Raw genomic sequence first — 24,686 nt, 5'->3', positions numbered from 1 at the left:
ATCTTTCTAATTGTGTTCATTGTCTTTTTATCCTTCTATTAAGCCTAACTTTCCTCTCTCTTTGTCATTTCTGAAAAGAAACACATTATTGCACATTTGAACATAAACTCAACGTAATAGCAAAAAAGCTATGTGTACTGCACCTTTAAATAAAAGGCAACAGGTTGGGGGGGTGGACATAAACACAGAGGGGGAGACATCTAAATGGCAGAACTAGTCGAGAGAAAGCGAGAGAGAGAGAGAGAGCGAGAGAGCGAGAGAGCGAGAGAGAGAGAGAGAGAGAGAGAGAGAGAGAGAGAGAGAGCAGTTTGAAGTGTTCAGTTTGGCTTTGTTGAGCTCACGTGATTCAATTAAGGCGCCACCGATGGGACCAAGGGACAATTAGCAGGTGGTGCTTCCCAAAATGAGCTCCGAAATCATTTCACTGGCCAACAACATTCTGCGAGGAATAAGAGATTGCCTCGATTTTTTTAATGAGGTTCCAGTCATTAAAAATAACGTTTCTAGTCTTTGTAAGGGGGGATGGTGACTGAGCTCCTCCCCCCCCCCCCACAATTCAAGGACTTACTAAGGAAACCAAAGACAACCCAGGACAGCTGTAGCGCTGAAGCCTGACGGAGAAACATCTCCCGGACCCTGGACTATAGCAGGGACGTTCAACCGAGCAAATAACGTCCACTGAAGAAAATAACCTCGCGGGTACCAGATCGAATTTTTGAAGAATACTCAATGCTTTGATAACGCAATATTTTTTTGAAAATTATTTTGAAATCAATACAGTTTGTACCGTTTATGCGAGAAAGTTTTGACATTTTTGGGATGTTCTTTTTTGGAATATCAATGATCGAATTTGACCCATAAGTTTCGATATGGATTTGATTGTGCAAATAATATTTCTGATTACTTCTAATCCTTTTTCGGTAAAATCTCAAATTAGTTTTGACTGAGTTTATTGTGAAAGCTGTAAGAGTAGACCAGCTCTTGGTTCATATTGCACTGCCTGCTCTACAGATTTGAAAGGGGAGGAGAGAGACAGAGACAAAGAGAGTCAGACTGAGTGTGTGAGGGAGAGAGCACGACTGAGACAGCAATGGCAGATAAAGAGGGGACAGGCTGCCAGATGAGTACCAAAGCCGTGGTTGGGGCCCCAGCAGCAGGTGGAGGAGTCGTGGTGGAGGTCAGGGAGAAGAAGGGAACTTTGCGCGCCGCTATTCCCACGATGCCCTTCCCTCTGGCAGTCATCTGCCTGTTCCTCAACACCTTCATACCTGGACTAGGTGAGTCCCACACCTTGCTCTTTTCAAAACGTCTTTTTTTGTATTGGATATTAACTTTTTATAATCCTGTAGGTATTCTCATATTTTGACATTTCATGTATGATAACAAATGTGATTATCATATTCATTATTGCATTGTGTTGCGTTTTTTTTTTCTTAAATTAAGAAGAAAATAATTGATACATATCTATAGATCTACATGTTACTTGAGAATATTTTGCAGTACATATTAGAGTGGTTATCAATTTGGGCATTTGAGAGAAAGTGAACGCAGTTCATCTTCTGTGGGGTGTGGCCTCATGTTAAAGGCAACGCTATACAGATGCTCTTACAATGCAAATTACATAAAGCATGTTACACACCTCATGTTACATGTTATGGCATACATTTAAATGATTAAAATGTTATTTATATGCTCGTTATAACACCTTATATTTCTTTATGTTCAGTTTATATATATGTGTGTGTGTGTGTGTGTGTGTGTGTGTGTGTGTGTGTGTGTGTGTGTGTGTGTGTGTGTGTGTGTGTGTGTGTGTGTGATGTTGGTTCCAGAGAGAGAGGGATCAGAGGTTGGGGGGTGTTGTGGTGAGGTGGAGGGCGGCTGGGGGAGGGTGGAGGCGGGGGCCTGTCGGGGGGGTTATTTGACAGGGAGTCACACACTGAATCCCCAGCAGACCCACTAATTGCACCACTTCAATGATGTCCTTGGTCATAAAAGGAAGCTACTACACCCCCCATATATTTCACTCACTGTTTGAAAACAGGATTTTTTCCACACTCAGTGTGTGTGCACTCTTTGTATGCGTATGGATTAATCCATGTGTGTGTGTGTGTGTGTGTGTGTGTGTGTGTGTGTGTGTGTGTGTGTGTGTGTGTGTGTGTGTGTGTGTGTGTGTGTGTGTGTGTGTGTGTGTGTGTCTGTGTGTGTGTTTGTCTTTGGAGTTCATGTAATGGAATCTTTAGGCTAATGGATAAATTAGTAACTAATGGCACTGATCTGTTAGGCACACAAACCCACACACACACACGCAAAATATTCCCCCCAAAAAAGAGACACGGATACACGAGAAACAGAGAGAGAGAGAGAGAGAGAGAGAGAGAGAGAGAGAGAGAGAGATGATAAATTGAGAATGAGAGAGATAGAGAGAATGAGAGATAAGAGCTGAGGGAGGGTAGGAGAGGGGCACAGAGCGAGTGTAGACGAAAAAATCAGTAGGTGTTTGGAGGAGATGTTAATTATATGACACCTCATATTCCAATAGTAACGGATACAACACGTAAACAAGGATTTGGTTGATTTATTGTTGATATGATACGATGTCAACTGCATTTAGGGTTCCAAAGCAAAATATTAAATATCAATGTGTAACATGTTGGACTTGTTTGCCCAACAGCAAAGCAAGTTTCAGGGAACAGCACAGTGGGGGGGCTTTGCTCATCTTACACCCACCCACAAATACACAGTTATCTCAACACACACACACACACACACACACACACACACACACACACACACACACACACACACACACACACACACACACACACACACACACACACACACACAGAGAGAGGGAGAGGGAGAGACATGGATTCCCTTGGGGCCGCATTTGGTTCATGTCTAGTAGTGACAGCAAACAATTATTGATTATAGATGTAATTCAGCAATACGTGATGTTTAGTGAAACTATCCCCCCTTTGTCTGCATTGATTAGTAGTGTAGTGATTTGGAACTCTGTATTTGTGTGTTTCTGTGTGTGTGTGTGTGTGTGTGTGTGTGTGTGTGTGTGTGTGTGCGTTTGTGTGTGTGTGTGTGTGTCTGCGTGTGCGTGCGTCTCCTTGTGCCCTTTCCTTACCTTTAAAGTCCTTTCAGTGAAGCTGACTGAGAGAATACCATTACCATTCTTTGACTCATCCTTTAACTCTCTCCCTCTTGCATCCCGCTCTCGCTCTCTCTCTCTCTCTCTCTCTCTCTCTCTTGCATCCCGCTTTCTTTCTCTCACACTCACTCTCTCTCACTCGCTCGCTCTCTATCGCTCTCTCTCTTTGCCTGTTACGGGAAGATTGTTATGGCTTAATCTATTTCATATTAAATAATGTTACATGTTTAAGATCGGATCTTGGCTTAGAAGAATGTGATTATCAATGATGACAACCTTTCTGTTGTCTTTAGATTGTCAAAGTTTTTTTTGATTTTGGATCATTCTCTCTCTTTCCTCTTTCCTTCTGTCTTCTCTTCCTTCTGTCTTCTCTGTCTTCTTCTATATTCTCTCGCCACGTTGACGAGTCCATATGTACCTTATTGCTAATATATTGATTGCTAGAGAATGCCAGTCAGGTCTATCTCACCTTGCAGAAAAGAATGTACCGGTCATGCGACTTAATGACTGCTAATAGAGTTAATATTGAATAAAACAAAGAATGTTAATGCATTTTGTGAACGCGCTTTGTTCAACACAGGAGGTCACAGCAAATTCAAAGGCACATCAAACAAGGACCTGTGTGATGAAATGGAGGGCTAGGCTAATGCTAGCCTATCAGCTTAGCATTGTCTCGTTTTCTGGCAGCGGGTTGTTTGTTCACATCAGTCTCTCTTGGAATCGCTTTAGAAATAATATCCTGCCGGAGAATATAGCTGCTGCTAGTTGCTATGACAACATTCGGTCAAAGATGAACACAAGGTGTGTGTGTGTGTGTGTGTGTGTGTGTGTGTGTGTGTGTGTGTGTGTGTGTGTGTGTGTGTGTGTGTGTGTGTGTGTGTGTGTGTGTGTGTGTGTGTGTGTGTGTGAGTGTGTGTGTGTGTAAGCTCATTTACAACACGAAAAACCGCATTGGGTGATAGCAGGAACTTTTTATTGAATTTATGAAATTGGTGCATGAGGATAATTCATGCATTATTGATACACACATACACGCTTACAGGCATACACGCATTCACACACACACACACACACACACACACACACACACACACACACACACACACACACACACACACATACTCTAACACACACATACACACACACAAACAGCTGGCACAAACAGCAATTAACGACCTTTTCCAATTGTGACTGGCTGAGAGGCATGTGGCCTATCAACCAGGGAATACATTCAATTTCCTGATTGATCCTATTTCCTGTGTACCTCTCTGAAAAACAAACAACCGAGCAATAACCTTGCCTAGTTAGGGTGCAGCTCCTTAAGTTGGCCCTCCTGTCCTTTTGCCTTATATGCACTGGAATGCCCACACGGGTCCTTCAGGAGTGATGTGTATGGTCAGTGGTAGAAATGGCTCTAGCCCGGCGGTGTGTGTATGTGTGTCCGTGTTTGTGTTTGTGTGTATCACTCATAGTGGTATTACACCAGGATGCTTTATGTACCAGTAGAATAACGCGAGTTAACCTACCAGTTCAGCAGTCAGCGGTATTGCTTGATGAGTTCAAAGCTTGTATTCAATAGCTTTAGAGAATGAACCACATTGGAGTTGTGCATGATGGGTGTGTGTGTGTGTGTGTGTGTGTGTGTGTGTGTGTGTGTGTGTGTGTGTGTGTGTGTGTGTGTGTGTGTGTGTGTGTGTGTGTGTGTGTGTGTGTGTGTTCGGCTGCTGGGAGCATGTTTGTTACACAGGGCTAAAATTAGCCTCCCGACCCCCTGCCCTGGTAGTCCTCCTCTCTTTCTCACACACCCCTCCTCCCCCGCTCCTTCTCCCCCTTTCTGGCTTCTCCCTCTCGATGTCTCTCTCTCTCTCTCTCCACTCATACCATACAGGCATGCTCACACAGCAGTAGGCCTCCACTCTGCACGCTTATTAACCCTCCTCCAAATGGCTAGACGATTACAGTCATTACACTGCATAATATATAGGGGCTGTGACACGCGCACGCACGCACGCACGCACGCACGCACGCACGCACGCACGCACGCACGCACGCACGCACGCACGCACGCACGCACGCACGCACGCACGCACGCACGCACGCACGCACGCACGCACGCACGCACGCACGCACGCACGCACGCACGCACGCACGCACGCACGCACGCACGCACACACGCACACACACACACACACACACACACACACACACACACACACACACACACACACACACACACACACCACATTTCAAACAGAGCGTTCCACTATACATATTCGAGTTTTTAATAATGCCAACAGAGAACTAAGTGTGACAGCTTCATTGGAGCGAAATACATGATCATGAAATTACAGTTATTATTGAACCTTGTCATTTCAGGTGAAGACTTTCTTCATAAATGCCTCTTATCATTCTTGTTAATAATCAATTCAAGCCTGAGCAAATCTTGCAAATTTAAGTCACCCTATGTGTACTGAGAAGGGGATAGTGTGTTATTAAGTGTAACGGGCATTGATATGGATTAATAAAGAGCATTCATGTTCATGCTGGGCTGCCAATCACAGCTAACGGCTGGAGGTGGGCGGGACCACCTGCTTGGGGTCTGACCGTAGTGTGGGCGGGGCATCTTACCGTTGCTGCTCTTCTCTTCGTGCTGGTGTGTGTTTGCCTGTACTGGAGCTTGATTCATCTCTTCTCCATAGCTAATTCGACCAAACACAAGCCAACAACAAAGCTCCAGACTTAAACCTTAATACATACGCTTTTAAACATTCAAAATAATAATTATGTATTGCATTAGTTGTTTCTCATTTTTCCTAAAAAGCACCCCAACAATCTTTCTCTCCCCCCTCCCCCTTCTCCCTCTATCCACCTCCCTCCCCCCCCACCCTCCCGTCTGACCCGGTCTCCCTCCCCCCACCCTCCCCTCTGACCCGGTCTCCCACCTCCCTCCCTCCCACCCTCCCTTCTGACCCGGTCTCCCATCTCCCTCCCCCCCACCCTCCCCTCCCTTGGCCCCTCCAGGCACCTTCCTCTCAGCCTTCGCGGTGCTGTGTGGCGCCCGCAGCGAGCTGGTGGCCCAGCGGGGGGTCTGCTGCGTGTTCCTGCTCAACGTGGCGGCGGCGCTCATCCAGATCCTCACCGCCGTCATCATGGTGGGCTGGATCATGAGCATCTTCTGGGGCATGGACATGGTGATCCTGGCCAGTGAGTATGGAGGGGTGGGGGGGGGGGGGGAGGGATGGAGGGAGGGGTGCATGGATGGAGGGAGGGATGGAGTGATGGATGAATGGATGGATGGAGTGATGGAGTGATGGATGGATGGAGTGCTGGAGTGATGGATGAATGGATGGATGGATGGATGGAGTGATGGAGTGATGGAGTGATGGAGTGCTGGAGTGATGGAGTGATGGAGTGATGGAGTGATGGATGGATGGAGTGATGGAGTGATGGATGAATGGATGGATGGATGGATGGAGTGATGGAGTGCTGGAGTGATGGAGTGATGGAGTGCTGGAGTGATGGAGTGATGGAGTGCTGGAGTGATGGAGTGATGGATGGATGGAGTGATGGATGGATGGAGTGATGGATGGATGGAGTGATGGAGTGATGGAGTGATGGATGGATGGAGTGATGGATGGATGGAGTGATGGAGTGATGGAGTGATGGATGGATGGAGTGATGGATGGATGGAGTGATGGAGTGATGGAGTGATGGCTGGAGGGGTAAGGAGGGTGAATGTGGGGAATTGGGTAGTTGGGTTGTTTAGCTGGATTGGTCAAGGGATTGATGAATGAATTTAATATAATGTACAAAATTAAAACCTGAAAACTCTGTTTCTTACAGAGTTTCGTACCGTTACTTTTCATTTGATTTCATTTAAATTCAAAGCTGTTTTTATTTTTGTGTGGGCGAAGAGCTACACCAAATTCCTTTGTGTGTGTGTCGGGCAGACTGTGAGTGTGTGTGTTTGTATAGTCTCTGTGAAAGTGTGTGTCGTTGCACCCCTGTGTGTGTGTGTGTGTGTGTGTGTGTGTGTGTGTGTGTGTGTGTGTGTGTGTGTGTGTGTGTGTGTGTGTGTGTGTGTGTGTTGAGATAACTGTGTATTTGTGGGTGGGTGTAAGATGAGCAAAGCCCCCCCACTGTGCTGTTCCCTGAAACTTGCTTTGCTTTTGGGCAAACAAGTCCAACATGTTACACATTGATATTTAATATTTTGCTTTGGAACCCTAAATGCAGTTGACATCGTATCATATCAACAATAAATCAACCAAATCCTTGTTTACGTGTTGTATCCGTTACTATTGGAATATGAGGTGTCATATAATTAACATCTCCTCCAAACACCTACTGATTTTTTCGTCTACACTCGCTCTGTGCCCCTCTCCTACCCTCCCTCAATTTCTCATCTCTCAATCTCTCATCTCTCATTTCTCATTTCTCATTTCTCATTTCTCATCTCTCATCTCTCATCTCTCATTTCTCATTTCTCATCTCTCTCTCTCTCTCTCTCTCTCTCTCTCTCTCTCTCTCTCTCTCTCTCTCTCTCTCTCTCTCTCTCTCTCTCTCTCTCTCTCTCTCTCTCCTAAACCTGTGTTTGGCTGTTTTACTTTCTGTGTGCATTTGATCACTGAGATATGTGTTCTTTATTCTGCGACGTACTTTAACCCACAATGACTCATTCCTGGAAAGTAACTTTTAATTTGTACAGTTCCTGATCTCACGATGTAATTGAGGAACGATGATGTGATTTGGGATTTGTTTAATAGCTCATTATCTCTCTCTCATCTCTTGTTTTCCCTTCCTGCTCTGCTCCTCCACCGTGACCCAAAGTTTCTGATGGTAGGTGATTAAAACAGAAAACAAATTAATGAAATAGCATTCAATCTCTTGTAATCGCATTTCTCTGACATGTATTATCCCTGTATTTGGATGCGTTTGTTTATCGCAAGCTTAACATTTGAGACATCTCCGCTGTTATCCGACCCTTAACCCCACCCAGAAACTGGTCCCTGACCAGTTTGGCTCTGTGGACCCCAGTGGGGAGAGTGTCCCTGAGCTAGGCATGAAGCCTAGACTGTTTCGATAGCATTACATTTGACAGCGACTAACGAGTCTAAATTAACGTTCACGCTTCATTGAGGGAAGCAATAAGGGATGTCTGAGGAACGGATGTTTTGAAACTTTCATGAGCATTTTCTTCATTTCTTATGATCTCACTTTCTCTTGCACCTTCTCATTTCCAGGCTGTAGGGACCAGGCTCTCGCTCAAGACGTCTGAGTCAAGCCGGTCTGTGGATGTCAACTCAGACAGGGAATCTTCCTTAAGCCCCTGCTTCTGGAAGTCAACTCTCACTTCACTTGAGGAGATTTCGAATGACTCGAGGGGAAGGGAGAGTAAAATGAAGCAAGAAAAAAAGGAGAGAGAAATTAGAAGCAGTATTATAAAATAAACACAGGGATCCCAACCATTCAATTATTATTCACAAAACCAACTCCACTATATTGTGTAGGCGGCGTATTATAAGGTTGATGCTCTTTTGTTCATTGTTATATTAAATGTTAAATTGCTATTTTATCAGTAGGCTGCAGACTGAAATGTGTAAAGCCAATATTTGACAATCAGATTCTCAATCAAACAACCTAGCACGGACAGCAGCAAATTTATAGAAATCTTGCAATGGTCATGGATCGGCAAACATGCAAGACATGGCACCTTATAAACAAATGACTTGTTTATATTGTAATGAAATGGTTATTTTAATTATATCTGTCCACCTGCAAAAAAGGACAACCGTGTTATTCTATGCTGGATGTAATCCGTCAACATTACCTCATACTTTAATAGCACACCAATATCTTCCAAAATATTAATCTGTTTGGTAAAAGTTGAATGAAATGATTGATGGATAGACACATAGTCACATAGACACAGGAAATGTTAATCACCATCATTGGTACCTTTTGTATTATAAACAAACCCCAACTTTTATTTAGAAAGCTGCAGAAATAACAAGAAGTGGTTGCTATTTTTTTATGTTCATGGTCTTTTGGACTGTCTGTAGCTAGCATTGCACAAAACTATATGTTGGAAAACTGCATCAGTCTACTGTTTGGGTACAGCTTCTGCTTTATCGTGTCTTCTTGAGAACCTCACTTTAGATCTCATGCCCACATTCAAGTGAGATGTAACACATTTGAAGACATTCCCTAACTTAAAGCACTCAAACTGTCAAATACAGTGTGAAAGGGAAGAAAGCATTAATTACTTTAGTGGTAGTAGCAGGAGAAATTATTATACAATAATAACAATGGCGACCATTGTCTCTTTTCTTGAAGTCAAGTCATTTGTATTTAAATAGCCCTTAATCACACTAACTGTCTCAAAGGGCTTCACCTGCCATATATTTATGAAAACCCCTAACCCTAGCAAACCTGCCCTTAATTAACAAGAAAGACATCTTGAGAAGGAACGCAGAGTGGGGGACCCCTCCTTCCAAGGACAAGTTTACAAACTTTAAACACAATGAATACATACCCGGTACAATAACTTGCGTGTATTCGTGGGTTTGTGTGTGTTTTTGTGTATGTGTGTGAGATTGTATGGTGTGGAAATGAAGTTAGAGTAAGGCGTTACAAATTGTAGCCCATAATTTGATGTTGTGACCTAGTTGACAGATGTTTATCATCTATAATAAAACTGATAAACCAGAACTACGATCATTACACCTTTCATAACATGCATTTGAGGGGATTTGTGTGTGTGGGCATGTTTATGTTCATAAGATTTGTGTACGATGCTGACTCGAATGGTGTATTGAACCAAAAGGTATTCTATCATTCTCATGATATGATGGTATAACTGTTATTTGATCTATTTCAAACGTTCACCTACAGTAACAGTGTGGCTGTCTTTAAGTCATGTTCTGAGCATCTTTGTCTTTTCTTGTTGGAGAACCAGTAGCCCTATTTCAGAAGCACACACAATAGCATCGTTCTCATTTTTTATTGGAGTGTCGCCCATGCACGTCCCTCTACCACTCTCTCAGTCACACACATACACACAAACACACATACAGACTTGCTGTCAGTGGCTCTCTGGGGGAGTATAAACTGACAGGATATGATTTATGTGTCATACATGTAATCTACAGCAGCTATTTTCACATTGAGAGGCGAACAAATGTACAGCAGAAACAATATTCACACATTGAGACACATAACACATGCACAGACACATACACAGTCCGACACACACACGTGCACACATACATACGTCGACATGCATGTGCGCTTACAGTGACATGCGCACACACGCACATACATAGAAAAAATATATATACACGTACAAACATAGGCAGACACAAAAGCACGCCCGCACACACACACACACACACATGTTGTTGGTCTTGCCAAATGCGTGTTTCTGTGCTGCAATATATTAGGGTTTTTTCACGAGCAAAAGGTCGTCTCCCTGGGGTCAAACCCCATCTAGCTGAATCTATAATCAAATCAACAACACCCTTCTATGAGCTGCACTTACTAACTCGAGGGACAAATGTTAAACAAATTTTATGGTGAAAACACTGAATATTCTGGGTATCATCCTGACATCATGGCTACTGAATAGCAGAGCTGGGCCTATTTACAGTAAATAAAATAATCAAATGTGTATAGTTCATAAACTGATTAATCTTGAGTAGAATAACATTTGAGAAAATGAGTGCAAATCTTTTCGAGATTGAGACATTTTTAAATGGCACCTTGACATATGGTCTGTGATTCTGGTAATACATACAAGTGAGATTTGTGGATTCTGTGGATTCTCAAGAGGTTTGAGTTTATGGACTCTGCTGCTACAGTGTGTTCTCCAAATAAGGATTTCTCTCCCTGGATGTTGACCACACAGCATTCCATCTCCCACTCTCTCTCACTCCCTTTCCATCTATCTCTATCCGTCTTCTCCTTCTCTCGTAAACCCTCTCTCTGTAATATCAACATGACATGTCAACATGTTGACATCTAAATCAATTACAATTTCGGATGACTAAAATGCTCCAAACAGTTTGAAAGCCTGCAGCAAGAATCTATTTCCATTAAGGACCCTAAATCCATGACCATGTTTCTATTTGTTCTTTATTTAGTTAGGCTGGGAACCAACCAGGCTTATAAAACATGCTAACCTGTTGTGTCACTCAGGTTCCAGTTAGGTAACCGTAGTCATGGTTGCCCCTAACTCTGGGTCAATTACAGCCATTAGTATTCCAGACAGGATTAAGCCTACAGGAAGCTTTCGACAAGAACATGGCTTCTAGCCCATTTTTTATTAGATTAGGCCAGTAGAACCAGCACCCCCTTTTATTAGATTAGACCAGTAGAACCAGCACCCCCTTTTATTAGATTAGACCAGTAGAACCAACCCCCCTTTTATTAGATTAGACCAGTAGAACCAGCACCCCCTTTTATTAGATTAGGCCAGTAGAACCAGCACCCCCTTTTATTAGATTAGACCAGTAGAACCAACCCCCCTTTTATTAGATTAGACCAGTAGAACCAACCCCCCTTTTATTAGATTAGACCAGTAGAACCAGCACCCCCTTTTATTAGATTAGACCAGTAGAACCAGCACCCCTTTCATCCTTCTTTGTCACCATTTACGAACTGCAGCTTTTATGAAGTCAAATGGCCTTCAGCGAAGTAGAGCGCCAACCAGGCGTGCTCAGCAGGGTTAGACAAGAGCCTGAGGGTGAGTGATGACTACATAGGGTTTTTTTATTAAAAAAAATATGGTGGTCAGTATTTATACATAGCCTGCTATTCTTGGTGTTTTATAGTAGCAATAAACACTGCATTCAAAACAGATTTCCCTATTGTGACAAATTTGAAAGACATTCAACAATCCACTTCAATTACTCTTTATTCATACACTTCAAATTAACAATCTTAATCAATGGCCTCAGCCGTAATGCAATCTAGCAAGAACCCATGCAACACTGTATGGCACTCCTCAGGGACACATCAACACTCAGCTAGGAGGAGCTGGGGATCGAACTAGCAACCTTTTGGTTACAACTACAAGACAACTGCTCTACCTGCTTTACCAATCATTTCCTTGTTTACTCCTCGATCATTATCTACCTTGTCTTTTCACATATTCAGCCTTATGTTATTGGCTTTGTTACGTATTTTAAGAACCTGAGCTGCCCCCACATAGCTCCAAGGAAGCAGGACCAAACATATAAGCCCTAAATACTATACATTGCCACAAGGGGAGCAGGACCTTATTGAAGGCTGCAATAGCTGCTCCAACCACACAGAAGGCAGCACCTTTAGATAGGTGAAGCCGAGGCTAATACGTCACATAGGCCACGCCCACTTCACCCGATCAATCTCAAAAAGGTTAAAAAAAAAAAGGTTCAAAGGTTTTAATTCGCCATTTGTGCATAAACCAGACAGTTCAAACACATTGGAATTCTTGTGCAGGGCTTCCCAAGTCAAGTACAGTATTAATATCGAGAGAGAGATCGAGAGCGAGAGAGCGAGAGAGCGCAGCACAATAAATAGTAATAATAAAAAATATAAAAAGTTTTAAAAATTGAGATAAGGACAAATTGCATGTTGTGCATTGCATTTCAGTTCAATCTCGACAGAGAAGTTGGACTTCAGAATCTTCTAGCTGCTACCAGACAAAGGGTTAATGTTTTTGATCAGCAGGGAGACGCACAGCACGTGTTCAACACGCTTCCACCTCCTTTTGCTCCGTAGTTACCATACCGAAATACTTTAACAAATAAAGTGTGTTAAAAGCTATCCTGGATTGGAACCCTTTCTTGGAAGAACTCTGCAGCTTCATAGTCCTATGATTGATATCGTCAGATCAGATTCACCAGTAAGGATGCTTAAGCTGCTCAGCTGTCCCAATTCCCCAAAACAAAATCTGTAAAGATGAAGTATCTTTATTCAATTCAATTTTATTTGTATAGCCCTTAATCACCATTAGTCTCAAAGGGCTTAACAGGCCAAATATTTGTGACACCCCCCTTTACCCATGCCCCCACACAGGCAAGAAAAAACTCCCTTGAATCAGCAAGGAAGAAATCTTGAGAAGAAACGCAGTGGAGGGGATCCCTTCTTCAAGGGATGGTCAGGAGTGCAATGGGTGCCACAATTGACCCAAGAACCCATGCAACACTGTATGGCACCCCACCCGAAGTCCTCAAGGAATAAAACACAGATGCAGGGGAAAAGAGATGCCTTTAAAGAAACAAAGTGGAGCGACCCAGGGACAAGTCTGGTTTGGGTTTAAGATTAAGGATGGTTAACTTTTATTATTGGTGTTTGTTTAAGTTTAGGCATTAGTGATTGTATTAAAGATTGTTTAGGTATTAGGAAAGAGTTTAGTTATTAGAGATGCTTAGTTAGATTGTCAAGTTTAGGTACCAGGTTAGGGTAAGAGTTTAGGTGTTTGAGCTCTTCAGTTAGATGGTTAAGTTTGGGTATTAGGTTAGGTTGAGGTAAGCGAGTTTAGGCCTTTGAGATGTTTAGTTAAATGGTTCAGTTTAGGTACTAGGTTAAGGTAAGAGTTTAGGTGTTTGAGCTCTTCAGTTAGATGGTTAAGTTTGGGTATTAGGTTAGGTTGAGGTAAGCGAGTTTAGGCCTTTGAGATGTTTAGTTAAATGGTTCGGTTTAGGTACTCGGTTAAGGTAAGAGAGTTTAGGCATTTGAGATCTTTAGTTAGATGGTTAAGTTTGGGTATTAGGTTGGCTTTTTGTTTTGTTAGACAAGTTACTTTAGGCATTTTATATGTTTCAATTTAGGACATTTGAAAGAAAGATTAGAAAGATTGTTAAGCTCAGGTTTGCTTTAGTCCCTTTAGTCGCTCCCTTCGAAAGAGGGTTACGAGGTAACTGGGTTAGAAATACAATTGTTGGGGTCACAGAAATAGAATGTATCAATCATTGAGCTAAACATGCTTTTCCTACAACATGGTGTGAATTACAGTACTTTTTTTTTTAAAGTTAAAAAGGTAAAGTGGTAACAGTATGGTGTGTAGGAGGCAGGAGGAGTGGTTATGTCTGGGGTAGATTGGATTGTAGGTGTAGCCAGGGATCCTCAGGGTGGATAGGGAGAAGGCCATCGTTGTAGATCAACTGTTCGGTCATCATACTCTGAAATAAATTGAAGGCACAAAGTAAAGTCAGTCTCACAGTGTGCTGGCAGATTTAGAAGACATTTGATTGGCCTTCACCAAACGTGAAGGCCAATCAAAGACACAAATGCAGTAACAACACCATCTGGCATCAAACATAGGTCATTACATTCAGTAATTTAGGTTGGATTTTATATTGATTTACAGGAGAGAAAAGGCTTCAAGTCATTACGGCAACAACATCAAAATCGTCAGTGCTGGATTACCATCTTTCATCAATAAATGTATCTATAATTGATACAAGTCAGTTGAGCTATTCCCAGGGAGTCTTCAACCTTGTTATGAAACCACTACAAATGTCCAAGTACACATCGATTCAATGGCCGAAGCATGTCATGTCCCAGTACGATAGGTGGCATGGCATTGTACCCATTTCAATCACCTTTTTTAAATAAATCAGTTTCTAGTCTTCCTCCCATCCATAAACTGTAAATTGTGCACGTATTTTAACTGGTACATCATGGTGAGTTTCCTCGTCAGTCCAAAAGTGTGTCTTGCTCCTGGACCTCTCCATCGTGTTTGCCGTTTGACAGCGACAACACCATGACTATTGTCTCCTTCTATTTCCTGCTCTGGGAAAAAATCTCCAGCATGCGCAGAACGCATAACCCTGATTGAACGTACATGCACGATTAATGAGACCATCAATCGAATAATCTAGAGGTCTTAATCCGACGATGAGAAACCCGATCCGGTCTGATTTTAGTCCGACTAAGGTGTATACATGCATCTTAAAAATACAATCACAGTGAGACTAACCCAATAATTTGGTTCTCGAGTGTCAGGTAAACACAAGTCTCGCTGGTGATTACATGTTTAGATGGATTGAACCAAAAGGACACCGCCTGCACATATTCCGTCTTATACGGCACAGAATAAAACCATATGGCAAAGAATTAAAATCGTACAGTGCATAGAATTGCACAGAATTTAAATCGCAGTGCATAGAATTGCAAAGACTTAAAATTGTATAGTGCATAGAATAGCAAATAAATAAAATCGTATAGTGAATAGAATTGCAAAGAATTAAAATGGTATAGTGCATAGAATTGCAAAGAATTAAAATCGTATAGTGCATAGAATTGCAAAGAATTAAAATTGTATAGTGCATCAACATCAAAACCACATTAAAATAGTCAGTGCTGGATTACCATCTTTCATCAATAAATGTATACAAGTCAGTTCAGCTATTCCCAGTCTTCAAAATTTTTATTAAAATCGGGAGGGATTATGTGATTGCCATTTGGTCCATTTAAGAATGAAGGAACCATTTATCAAAGTTCTCACCTGGGTCTCTCCACCATGGCAACTGCACAGCCATCTGCTCTTCCATCGTGACCTGAAAAAAACAGTAATTTGTTGATCCCAAGTGGAAATTAGTCATAGCAAGAAGGGCAAAAAATATACACCAAGGGTAGGTATAAAAATTATACAAAGGATGGAAGCAAGCATTGTGTGACCGGAAGAGCAATTATTCATTTTTACGATTCTTAAGCATTAGCCAATATCAGTTTGACTAAGCGAAAAAAAAAAATCAAAAGCACACACTATGAGAGCATTATTTTGAGATGGTATCGATGGATTAATTTTATACAATGGCCCCAACCAAGTGTAAATGTATCCAACAGTGGCATTGTCAGGATGCACTGAAAGCTTCCCGAAATGTTAGCGTTGGGTTTGACAGGTTACAACATTAAGACGTTGGGGATACGGTACCGCTGCTGGGAGTTGATCCCCCTAGCATCTTAACAGGTCATCCGTTTCATGTACCATCTCTCGAATAAATATCACGCACCTCTACCATAGGAAATAATAATAATACATTTAATTTAGAGGCGCCTTTCAAGACACCCAAGGTCACCTTACAGAGCATATAGTCATCATAAATCGTTTAAAAAACAAGACATTGTGGAAAAAAAAAGAAACATAATAAATAAAAAATAAATAGGTAGATCTCTAACTCCCCCCCCCATCCCCCACCCCCCTCTAGGGGGGGGGAAGAGAGATAATAAATAAGGGGGGGGGAGTCACCTGAGCAGCGCTCCTCAGCACCATTGACTTTTATTCTGGGGGACCAAAAGCCCAGCTACAATTTGCTGATGAACCCAGCTACTGTGTCCTAGATTTTTTAGATGATAAGATTTACTTTATTGAACCTTTGAAGAACGGTCTGAAGAATTCCCCTTTCCTGGACGAGGAGCTGGTTGGTCTTGACACCTCCCGCTGACCGCCACCGCAGGGACCTCCGACTGCGTCGCCTCAGTCCCTTCAGGAACACACGTGACCCTTTGGCACACTGGACATTTGTTTTCTCCCCATTAATGCAGTCCAACACTTCACTCAGATGTCAATAGGGTATTTTATATGCACTTTTACAGCACAGTACATAGTGGGCTGTTTTGATAGAACTAATTACAATAGTTATTACTCCCAACCCCAAAAGCCAGCCACATGTAATACACATCCTGACTAGTCCTAGTGGCCGAGAATGCTTTCTTAACAGTCAGAATGAACACATCTGTATGGATTACTTTAGATCTGTACGATGAGTCGCTGACCGTGTCATTCTAAACAATCTAAACAATCCAAGCAAGCCATCAATATGTGTATTCCATTGTCTTACCCTTCAGCATCTGCAGAGCTGCACCATTCCTGGTCTTCCCTCCACCTACAGCTTCCAGCACCAGTCCTGAATTTGACAAACGCTGTAGAACACTGATCTTGAAATAAATGTACAGGGGCAAACCCACCCCTGAACAAAAATAATTTAATTCTTTCATGGTTCAACGTTCATAAATAATTGTCAATGCTTAAATTCCTTGCAAATAAGTAATATAAAGGACAGCATGAGGCATATCTAGCAAGATGATTATGGTACAGTGAGAACCATATGTTTTTATAGAGCAAATAATTTAACTCAAGTAAATTGCCATAGAAAGTGATAAACCTTACTTGCCTCCATTGCTGAAGTTCGTATATCTGGGAATGGACTTTGTGAAATTTGACAAAATATTGAAATGAAATTTGTCAAAAATTTAAATTTGCAGTAGGCCTACTACAAATCTGAATTTGCCGGTGTTGATGTTCATAGGACCAAGTGCAAGTACTAAAAATCGCTAGGCTAACCCATTCCCCGTATACAGCAGCTATAGCTAGCTAATGCAGATGCTAGACAATTAAGTAATATGAATAAATACAACACACAGGTTAGCTACCAGGCGAAAGGCTCCCAACACAGTTGCGTTGGAGCAACTAGCTTCCAGGCTACCAGGTGAAACGCTCCCAACACAGTTGCGTTGGAGCAACTAGCTTCCAGGCTACCAGGTGAAACGCTCCCAACACAGTTGCGTTGGAGCAAACTAGCTTCCAAGCTACCAGGTGAAACGCTCCCAACACAATTGCATTTGCTGTACAGTCAGTATGTTTACATACACATCTTATAGCCATAGGTCGACTATACTCCCCAATTGGCCAACTGCAATTGTCCGAGTACATATTTCAGATTATATTGCACAGAATAAAACCACATTGCAATGACTTAAAATCGTAGTGCATAGAATTGCAAAGAAATAAAATCGTATAATGCATAGAATTGCAAAGAATTAAAATCGTAGTGCATAGAATTGCAAAGAATTAAAATCGTATAATGCATAGAATTGCAAAATAATTAAAATCGTAGTGCATAGAATTGCAAAGAATTAGAATCGTAGTGCATAGAATTGCAAAGAATTAAAACCGTATTGCATAGAACCACATTGCAAGGAATTAAAATCCTTTAGCACAGAATAAAACCACATTGAAGTATGAAGCAGCAGTAGCCCACAACTTCAGCAGCAGTCAACAATTTGCAAATGTATGGAAAGTTGTAAAAAGGAAAGATTCAAAAAAGGGAGAATGTAGAGTAGCCTACTGTGTGGATGTGTAAATCAACTAATCCATCTCCTAAATTCAAACCTACCAAGCCAAAAACCAACAATTGAAACCAAACCATAACATGCCCGCAGTCATTCGTCTAGTGAAGTCAGTCTGACAGCTTTTCATACACCAGTCCAGTGGGGTTACGGGTGGAGCGAAAACAAACCCCATTGTGGAAGTTTGAGGTCACAACTTCACACTCGCCCTAATTTCGGTTTGCCAGACATCCGTTCTGGGTTTTTCCCAGAACTTCCAGTTCTTTGTGGATTCCTGAGCGAGGTGAAGCCTCGGCAGAAGGTGCTGTGACATCAAATTGTAAAATCCAGAATTGCACCGATGTCATTTCCACTCGGGATGTTCTGTAGTCCAGTGGTGCTGTGAAACAAAAAAGCAATTGGCGAAAATAGTTACATTCGCCAATTGGTATACTTACCATTTAACTTGCGCTTGTTTGCTTTCACGAATTCCAATTTTGCCCAAACGTTGAACTTTCACAATAGTTGCAGGTGTTCCATTTTGCGTCCAGTTTCAAGAGCACACCCTTCCCAGTGTCCAGACAGGTTGTTGTTGTTGTTGTTGTTGTTGTTATTGTTGTTGTAGCGGTCCGCAGCGTTAGTAAAGTCAGTCGTTTAGTCGTCCCCCGTTAGGCCTCATAAAAAACACGTGCAACAATGCACTCAAAAACAACCTACAACACTGCACTAAACTTAGAATGAGCCAAAACCAAACAGACGAGCGGTAAAATCCAGGTTAAGTTTAGGGGAAAGAATATAGCGATGTGTGTGTGCGGTGGACACATTCTGAAAACAGCAGCCAAACACAACCAAACAACTTCAACCAGCTCAAGGAATAACAAACGATTGGTGACTTGCATGCGGGGGTCCTCGCTCCCCCGTTGGTGGCCACGTTGTCCGGATTGTTCAGTCAAAAGCGCACAAAAAACCAACAATCAACCGCGGGACCATTTTAATTCGCGTTTGGGAGCAACGCAAAAATATTCATCCCGCACGTGCGGGGCGACACAGGTGAACTCAATTAATAGCTAATGAGAACGAGAACGGGATGGCTGTGACAAGCCAGAAGCTCGAGCCGATAAAGAGTTTCCCTCCGTATCGAACGCAGCGCATGAAAAGCCTTTCTAGAATAAAAGTGATCAAATATTAATGTAGCCTACCTTTTCTATTTAGTATTTGGGTCGCATACGAACTAGGTAGGCTATAATGAAGCCATTTGGAAATGTGATTATTGCAATTATTGATATCTACTGTTTGGTTTATTAGTCTGTCCTGTCGGGCTCTCATTAACCCCTTCATTCATAACAAGATAAAGCGATCTCCCAAATTGATGAAAACCAACTCTGTTATTGATTGTCCCTCTCCATTGTGAGGCTTTACCCCAAAGAAATGTAACAGTGCCCAGGTCAATCCAAACCCGGGATATATTATCAAGAATTTAATTATTTATCGTGTTTCTGTGTGTGTGTGTGTGTGTGTGTGTGTGTGTGTGTGTGTGTGTGTGTGTGTGTGTGTGTGTGTGTGTGTGTGTGTGTGTGTGGTGTGTGTGTGTGTGTGTGTGTGTGTACGTGTTTCTCCCTGTGTTTATTACATTTATTTAAAACAAGACACATTTGCAGTTCGGTGGTCCGAGGATCTCGTCACTGCTTTTTGCAGATGATGTGGTCCTCATTGGATCATCGGCCTGTGACCTTCAGCACTCACTGGATCGGCTGGCGGCCGAGTGCGGCTGGGATGAGGATCAGCACCGCTAAATCTGAGGCCACATATTATTTCGTACACTCAATTATATTAGCTAAGTCAAATAAACCAAAGACAGAAGACTTTGCATCATTGATTTTTATTTTCACCCCAGGCAAAAAAGTAAAGAAGAAAAAAAAAAAGCTTCCATAAATGTTTGACAAAGGCAAGTATCAAGGTATTTTTCTGGCCCATAGCAAGCAACCCTGTTCCCGGTTTCCAGGTCCGTCAATTTCAGCAGTGGTACACCTGTCAGGCACACACACACACACACACACACACACACACACACACACACACACACACACACACACACACACACACACACACACACACACACACACACACACACACACACACACACATACGAAGGCAACACAAGGTAAATCAAAGTAGCTGTGGGTAACAAATGGACACAAAGAATGAATAAATGAATGTATTTCATTACTTTTATTTTGATCATTGTCAACGCAGAATTCCAATATCAAAATGGAATGCACTATGCAAAGAGTAAGGCCATGCATTAAATGTTGATATTCAAATCCTGTTATTATGCCTTATCATACTCTAATTCAAGTGAATGATTCATTGATTACCTTCTTTATTTCTCTCAGACATACTCTAGGGTAGAAACACACACAAATATAGCGCATTAGTAAAGTTTTATAGACCCGGATATGAAATATGATTTTTTTTTTAAGCATTGCAGTGAACCTGACAAGAGAAAATAAGGACACATACGGTCCGTCGGACAGACAGACAGACAGACAGTCAGTCAGTCAGTCCGACAGACAGACCATCAGTCAGTCCGACAGACAGACCATAAGTCAGTCAGTCAGACAAAGACAGACAGACAGACAGTGGTGTATAAAGTACTCAAAAGCCATACTTAAGTAAAAGTACAGATACCTTACTGGAAAATTACTTAAGTAAAAATAAAAGTCACCTTTTAGAATAGTACTTAAGTAAAAGTATTAAAGTATCTGATCTTTACTGTACTTAAGTATCAAAAGTACTTTTCTGATATTAAATGTACTTAAGTACTGAAAGTAAAAGTACAAGTAACCGTTATCGAAACTCCTCCCTATAACTGCCCTCGTCCAATCATGCCTTAGCACTAACTGGCTAGATAGATACCTCGCCAGAGATGGAATAAGAATAAATAATCTTTATAGGTTATTAGCTAGCTTGAAATATTATATACAAATATTACCCAGCGGTGAAAGAACCTTACTAGTTTAAAATGTTGTGCTGGTGGTATTTATTTTGAGGTTGTGAAGTTTCTAATTTTTTGATTGAGACCTGTATGATTTTGCTTCGATTATTGTTGTTTCCCCTTCGTTGTTGATCTTTTTTGAAAACATCCTTCCACTGCATATTGCAGTCCATTTTGCCATGATCTGGATGCTGTCGCGGAGTTACTCCAAAAAAAAATCACTGACACTGACAGATATCGTAGCCCGACCTATTATCCCGCAAGCGCTGGTACACGTTACTTAATATTGATTTTGGTGTCATCCAGGATCGCGGATTTTCGGAAAACTTAAGTCCCTGCCCAAAAAGGGTATTTAAATTTGCTTTGTAGCAAAAATTGCACATATACAGCGTATTGAAGTGTATAAGATAGTGTTGTAATACTGCGTGTACAAACCAGCCTGATACAAATAGTAGAATTTTGATAGCCCTTGCCCTCGTCCTAGCCATGCATTTGTGTGTTGACAGTCGTAGGAGTTTTGATCGACGTAGCAACAGTAACTAAGCAAGGGGGCTTTGCGAACGTGCGCTGGGACAGCTGATTCGCCAAACAGGCTCGCAGTCTGTGTTCTACCACAGTCCCCGACGTTATTCTCATATCTCTCATGATTCATTATTTTTTTTCTAAAGATGAGTTGATTTTGTAACGAGTAACGAAGGTTTCAAGGGAAATGTAGCGGAGTAAAAGTATCAGTTTTCTTCGCAAAATGTAGCGAAGTAAAAGTAAAAGTACAGAGAAATATAAGTAGTAAAGTAAAGTACAAATATCCAAAAAAACTACTTAAGTACAGTAACGAAGTATTTCTACTTCGCTACTATACAACACTGCAGACAGAGAGGAGTTCTTAAAATAACTGTTGGTTTCGTAATGTGTGTGTTATGTGGTGCAATGTCGTGGTGCAATGTGCAGGCAAATCTGGAGGGGAAAAGCAAAATTTTAATCAGGTTTCAATGTTTCACGAAACATATCTTACCAATGTGGTTTGGAGAATATTACCATGATAAGCAAAATATTGGAGTTTATTTAATTGTCCTCATATGTGGACCCGATTATGTGTCCTCATATTTGGCCCGCGGGCATGGCGTTAAAAAAAGCTGAAAAACACTGCCTAAATGCTATTTTTCAAACGACCTCATGACATAAACATGAGGCCTATGCATGTTACTTCCATGAATATTTTAATGATCAACTTGTTGGTCTATCCATACATTAGTTTATAATGTACACGAACAGAGAGCGGCCACTTACCGCTAGGCAGAAAAGCGCTCCTTAAATGTGGGCTGGCTTAAACGTTTAAGCCCGCCCACATCTGCGAGCTGCAGTCAGGGGTTACTCAAATACCTAGGCTGGAGGTTTCGCCTGTTACCACCATGCGTTCCAACGGTAGTTGGAACGCTTCCGCTCAATTTGAATTTCTTCCGCTCAATTTGAATTTCCCTTCAGTACTAGAAATGAAGTGAAGTACGAGAGTCTGGTAGAACCAGGCTATTCCAACGGCGCCAGGGCTGCGGAATCAAAAAGTCTACCCTTTTCAAGAAGTTAGAAAAGTCAAAATGTTCAGGTCCCAAAACCTCCGTTGTTGTGTAGACACATGGCAAAACCACAGCAAAAAAAGATTTACCACCCTAAATAGGCTTTTTATAATTGACTGAGGTGTAATAGCAGAGGTGAACAGAGATGTAGCTCATTATGGCGCGAGGCAGGACGCTGCCAAATCGCACGCATTTCACGCAAAGGACATGCTCTCACGCCAAACCTCACATTTTCACTCAAATTACGGAAAAAAATCTTAAATTACTATTTCACCATAACGCAAACAATTTCTCTGATTGGATTTGGATTTCGAGCAATGTAATTGACTGAGATTTTCGGGCGATCTAATTGGCTGGGCATTTTGAGCAATCTGATTGGTTGTTCTGATTGGATATGTAACCTGTATGTAAAAAGGCTTTCTTTACCATCCAAGCCTCGTCTAACTCTAACCAAGACTACTAAAAGAAAATGTTTCAGGTCACAAACAGCATGACGTCATCATGACACACACAAACAACAAAATGGACGAAGGCAATTTACAAACATTTATTCATTCGATACAGCTGGTTTAGTCCCTCAAAACTGCAAGAAAGCACTTGATTAGAAAACTCAGAACACCTGCTGCATCTCTCCTGCCACACCAACAGGAGAGCCGTGCGGTCACCAGCATCCTACTAAACCTTGTATTCCGATTTTAATACCAACACGTCGTTAACTTGTATATTCACACAATGGATATGGGACAGGGCGTCCGTGTGTCATAAAACGGAAATTAATACAAAGTAGCCGAGTTGACAAAGGAAAGAGGCAGTTTTTTTTATATGAAATATTCACGATTGACCCCCTCAAATGAGACAACGCCTAGGCTGCATTTCACTGGCCACCATTGATACGCCACACTTGGAGTAGGATAGCCATGTCGTCTCTACCAAGCCACACACACACACACACACACACACACACACACACACACACACACACACACACACACACACACACACACACACACACACACACACACGTGATTGTTAAAATGGTCACTTTAAAATGGTCACTTTAAAATGGTCACCTGCGCACATAGATGCAGCATTACAAAGTCGCATCCATGAGTGTTGAAGCCAACATGTAGGGAAAACCAGGCAGGACACACTTCCTCGATATAGTTTCCCTTCACTCCATGCACAGAAATAGCTATGTCCCGGCTTGCGGGACCCAATCAGACAGAACACACAAGACGATCCATGGTTCTCATGACAAACACAATAATCTTCGACAAACAAAATCCTCTGTTCCTCCTCTCTGCCATTTGGGTAAAAAAAATAAAACAACCGCGATCCTCAAAGCTAAGTATAGCTAGCTGACATTTGTTAAAGGCACCCAGTGCAACTTTTGAGGCTTAAAAATAAACATTCAATTTCTAGTCTTTTTTACACGTAGTAAGTTTCAATAACTCCATGCCATTACATACCGACATTCAAGCAGCAAAGATGAGACGTCGTTGTGTGGTGAGAACTGATAGAAAATCGATAACAACAACAATGCCGCCATTTTCTTTATTTTTTGTAACCTACAATAAATAAAGCAGGCTTCCAGTCAATGGAAAAATGGCTTCTCCCCACCGGCGATTGTTGTTGTTTACGATTTTCTATCAGTTCTCACCACAACGATGTCTCATCTTTGCTCCTTGAATGTCGATATGTTATTGAAACTTACTACGTGTAAAAAAAAGACTAGAAATTGAATGTTTATTTTTCATTGAATGTTTACATAAAGTTGCACTGGGTGCCTTTAACGGCTCACGGTTTGACTAGACGGCCCGATCTCGTAGTAGCCTCCATACACGGAGGAAGATGGCCGCCATTTCCC

The 24,686-nt window shown here is 41.9% G+C and overlaps 1 protein-coding gene and 3 long non-coding RNA genes across 5 annotated transcripts; 2 read left to right on the top strand and 2 right to left on the bottom strand.

The window, feature by feature from the left end:
- The first annotated feature begins 559 nt into the window (after positions 1-559).
- Positions 560-7,027, top strand: stum (stum, mechanosensory transduction mediator homolog). The gene is made up of 3 exons (XM_060042406.1): positions 560-1,277; positions 6,179-6,375; positions 7,001-7,027. Exons 1-3 carry the CDS (start codon positions 1,091-1,093, stop codon positions 7,025-7,027), a joined length of 411 nt encoding a protein of 136 aa, XP_059898389.1. The 5' UTR covers positions 560-1,090.
- A 706-nt stretch (positions 7,028-7,733) lies between these two features.
- LOC132449852 (uncharacterized) lies at positions 7,734-9,868 on the top strand. Its single transcript, XR_009523684.1, has 2 exons — positions 7,734-7,996; positions 8,401-9,868. It is a non-coding gene; the product is annotated as an uncharacterized LOC132449852 (long non-coding RNA).
- Positions 9,869-14,217: 4,349 nt separating this feature from the next.
- On the bottom strand, positions 14,218-17,134 carry LOC132450013 (uncharacterized). Of its 2 annotated transcripts, XR_009523728.1 has the most exons (4): positions 16,987-17,134; positions 16,510-16,659; positions 15,651-15,702; positions 14,218-14,322 (listed from the first exon to the last, which is right to left on the bottom strand). It is a non-coding gene; the product is annotated as an uncharacterized LOC132450013 (long non-coding RNA). The 2 variants fall into 2 exon arrangements; XR_009523729.1 differs by lacking the exon at positions 16,987-17,134 and having other exon boundaries at positions 16,510-16,859.
- A 6,218-nt stretch (positions 17,135-23,352) lies between these two features.
- Positions 23,353-23,861, bottom strand: LOC132450046 (uncharacterized). The gene is made up of 2 exons (XR_009523776.1): positions 23,796-23,861; positions 23,353-23,745 (listed from the first exon to the last, which is right to left on the bottom strand). It is a non-coding gene; the product is annotated as an uncharacterized LOC132450046 (long non-coding RNA).
- Between the last annotated feature and the right edge of the window lie 825 nt (positions 23,862-24,686).

Source organism: Gadus macrocephalus, chromosome 21 (genome assembly GCF_031168955.1).
Source record: "Gadus macrocephalus chromosome 21, ASM3116895v1".
In the NCBI taxonomy this organism is placed as follows: domain Eukaryota; kingdom Metazoa; phylum Chordata; class Actinopteri; order Gadiformes; family Gadidae; genus Gadus; species Gadus macrocephalus.
Note: the sequence above shows the minus strand (reverse complement) of the source record. Positions and strands in the feature narration are given on the sequence as shown.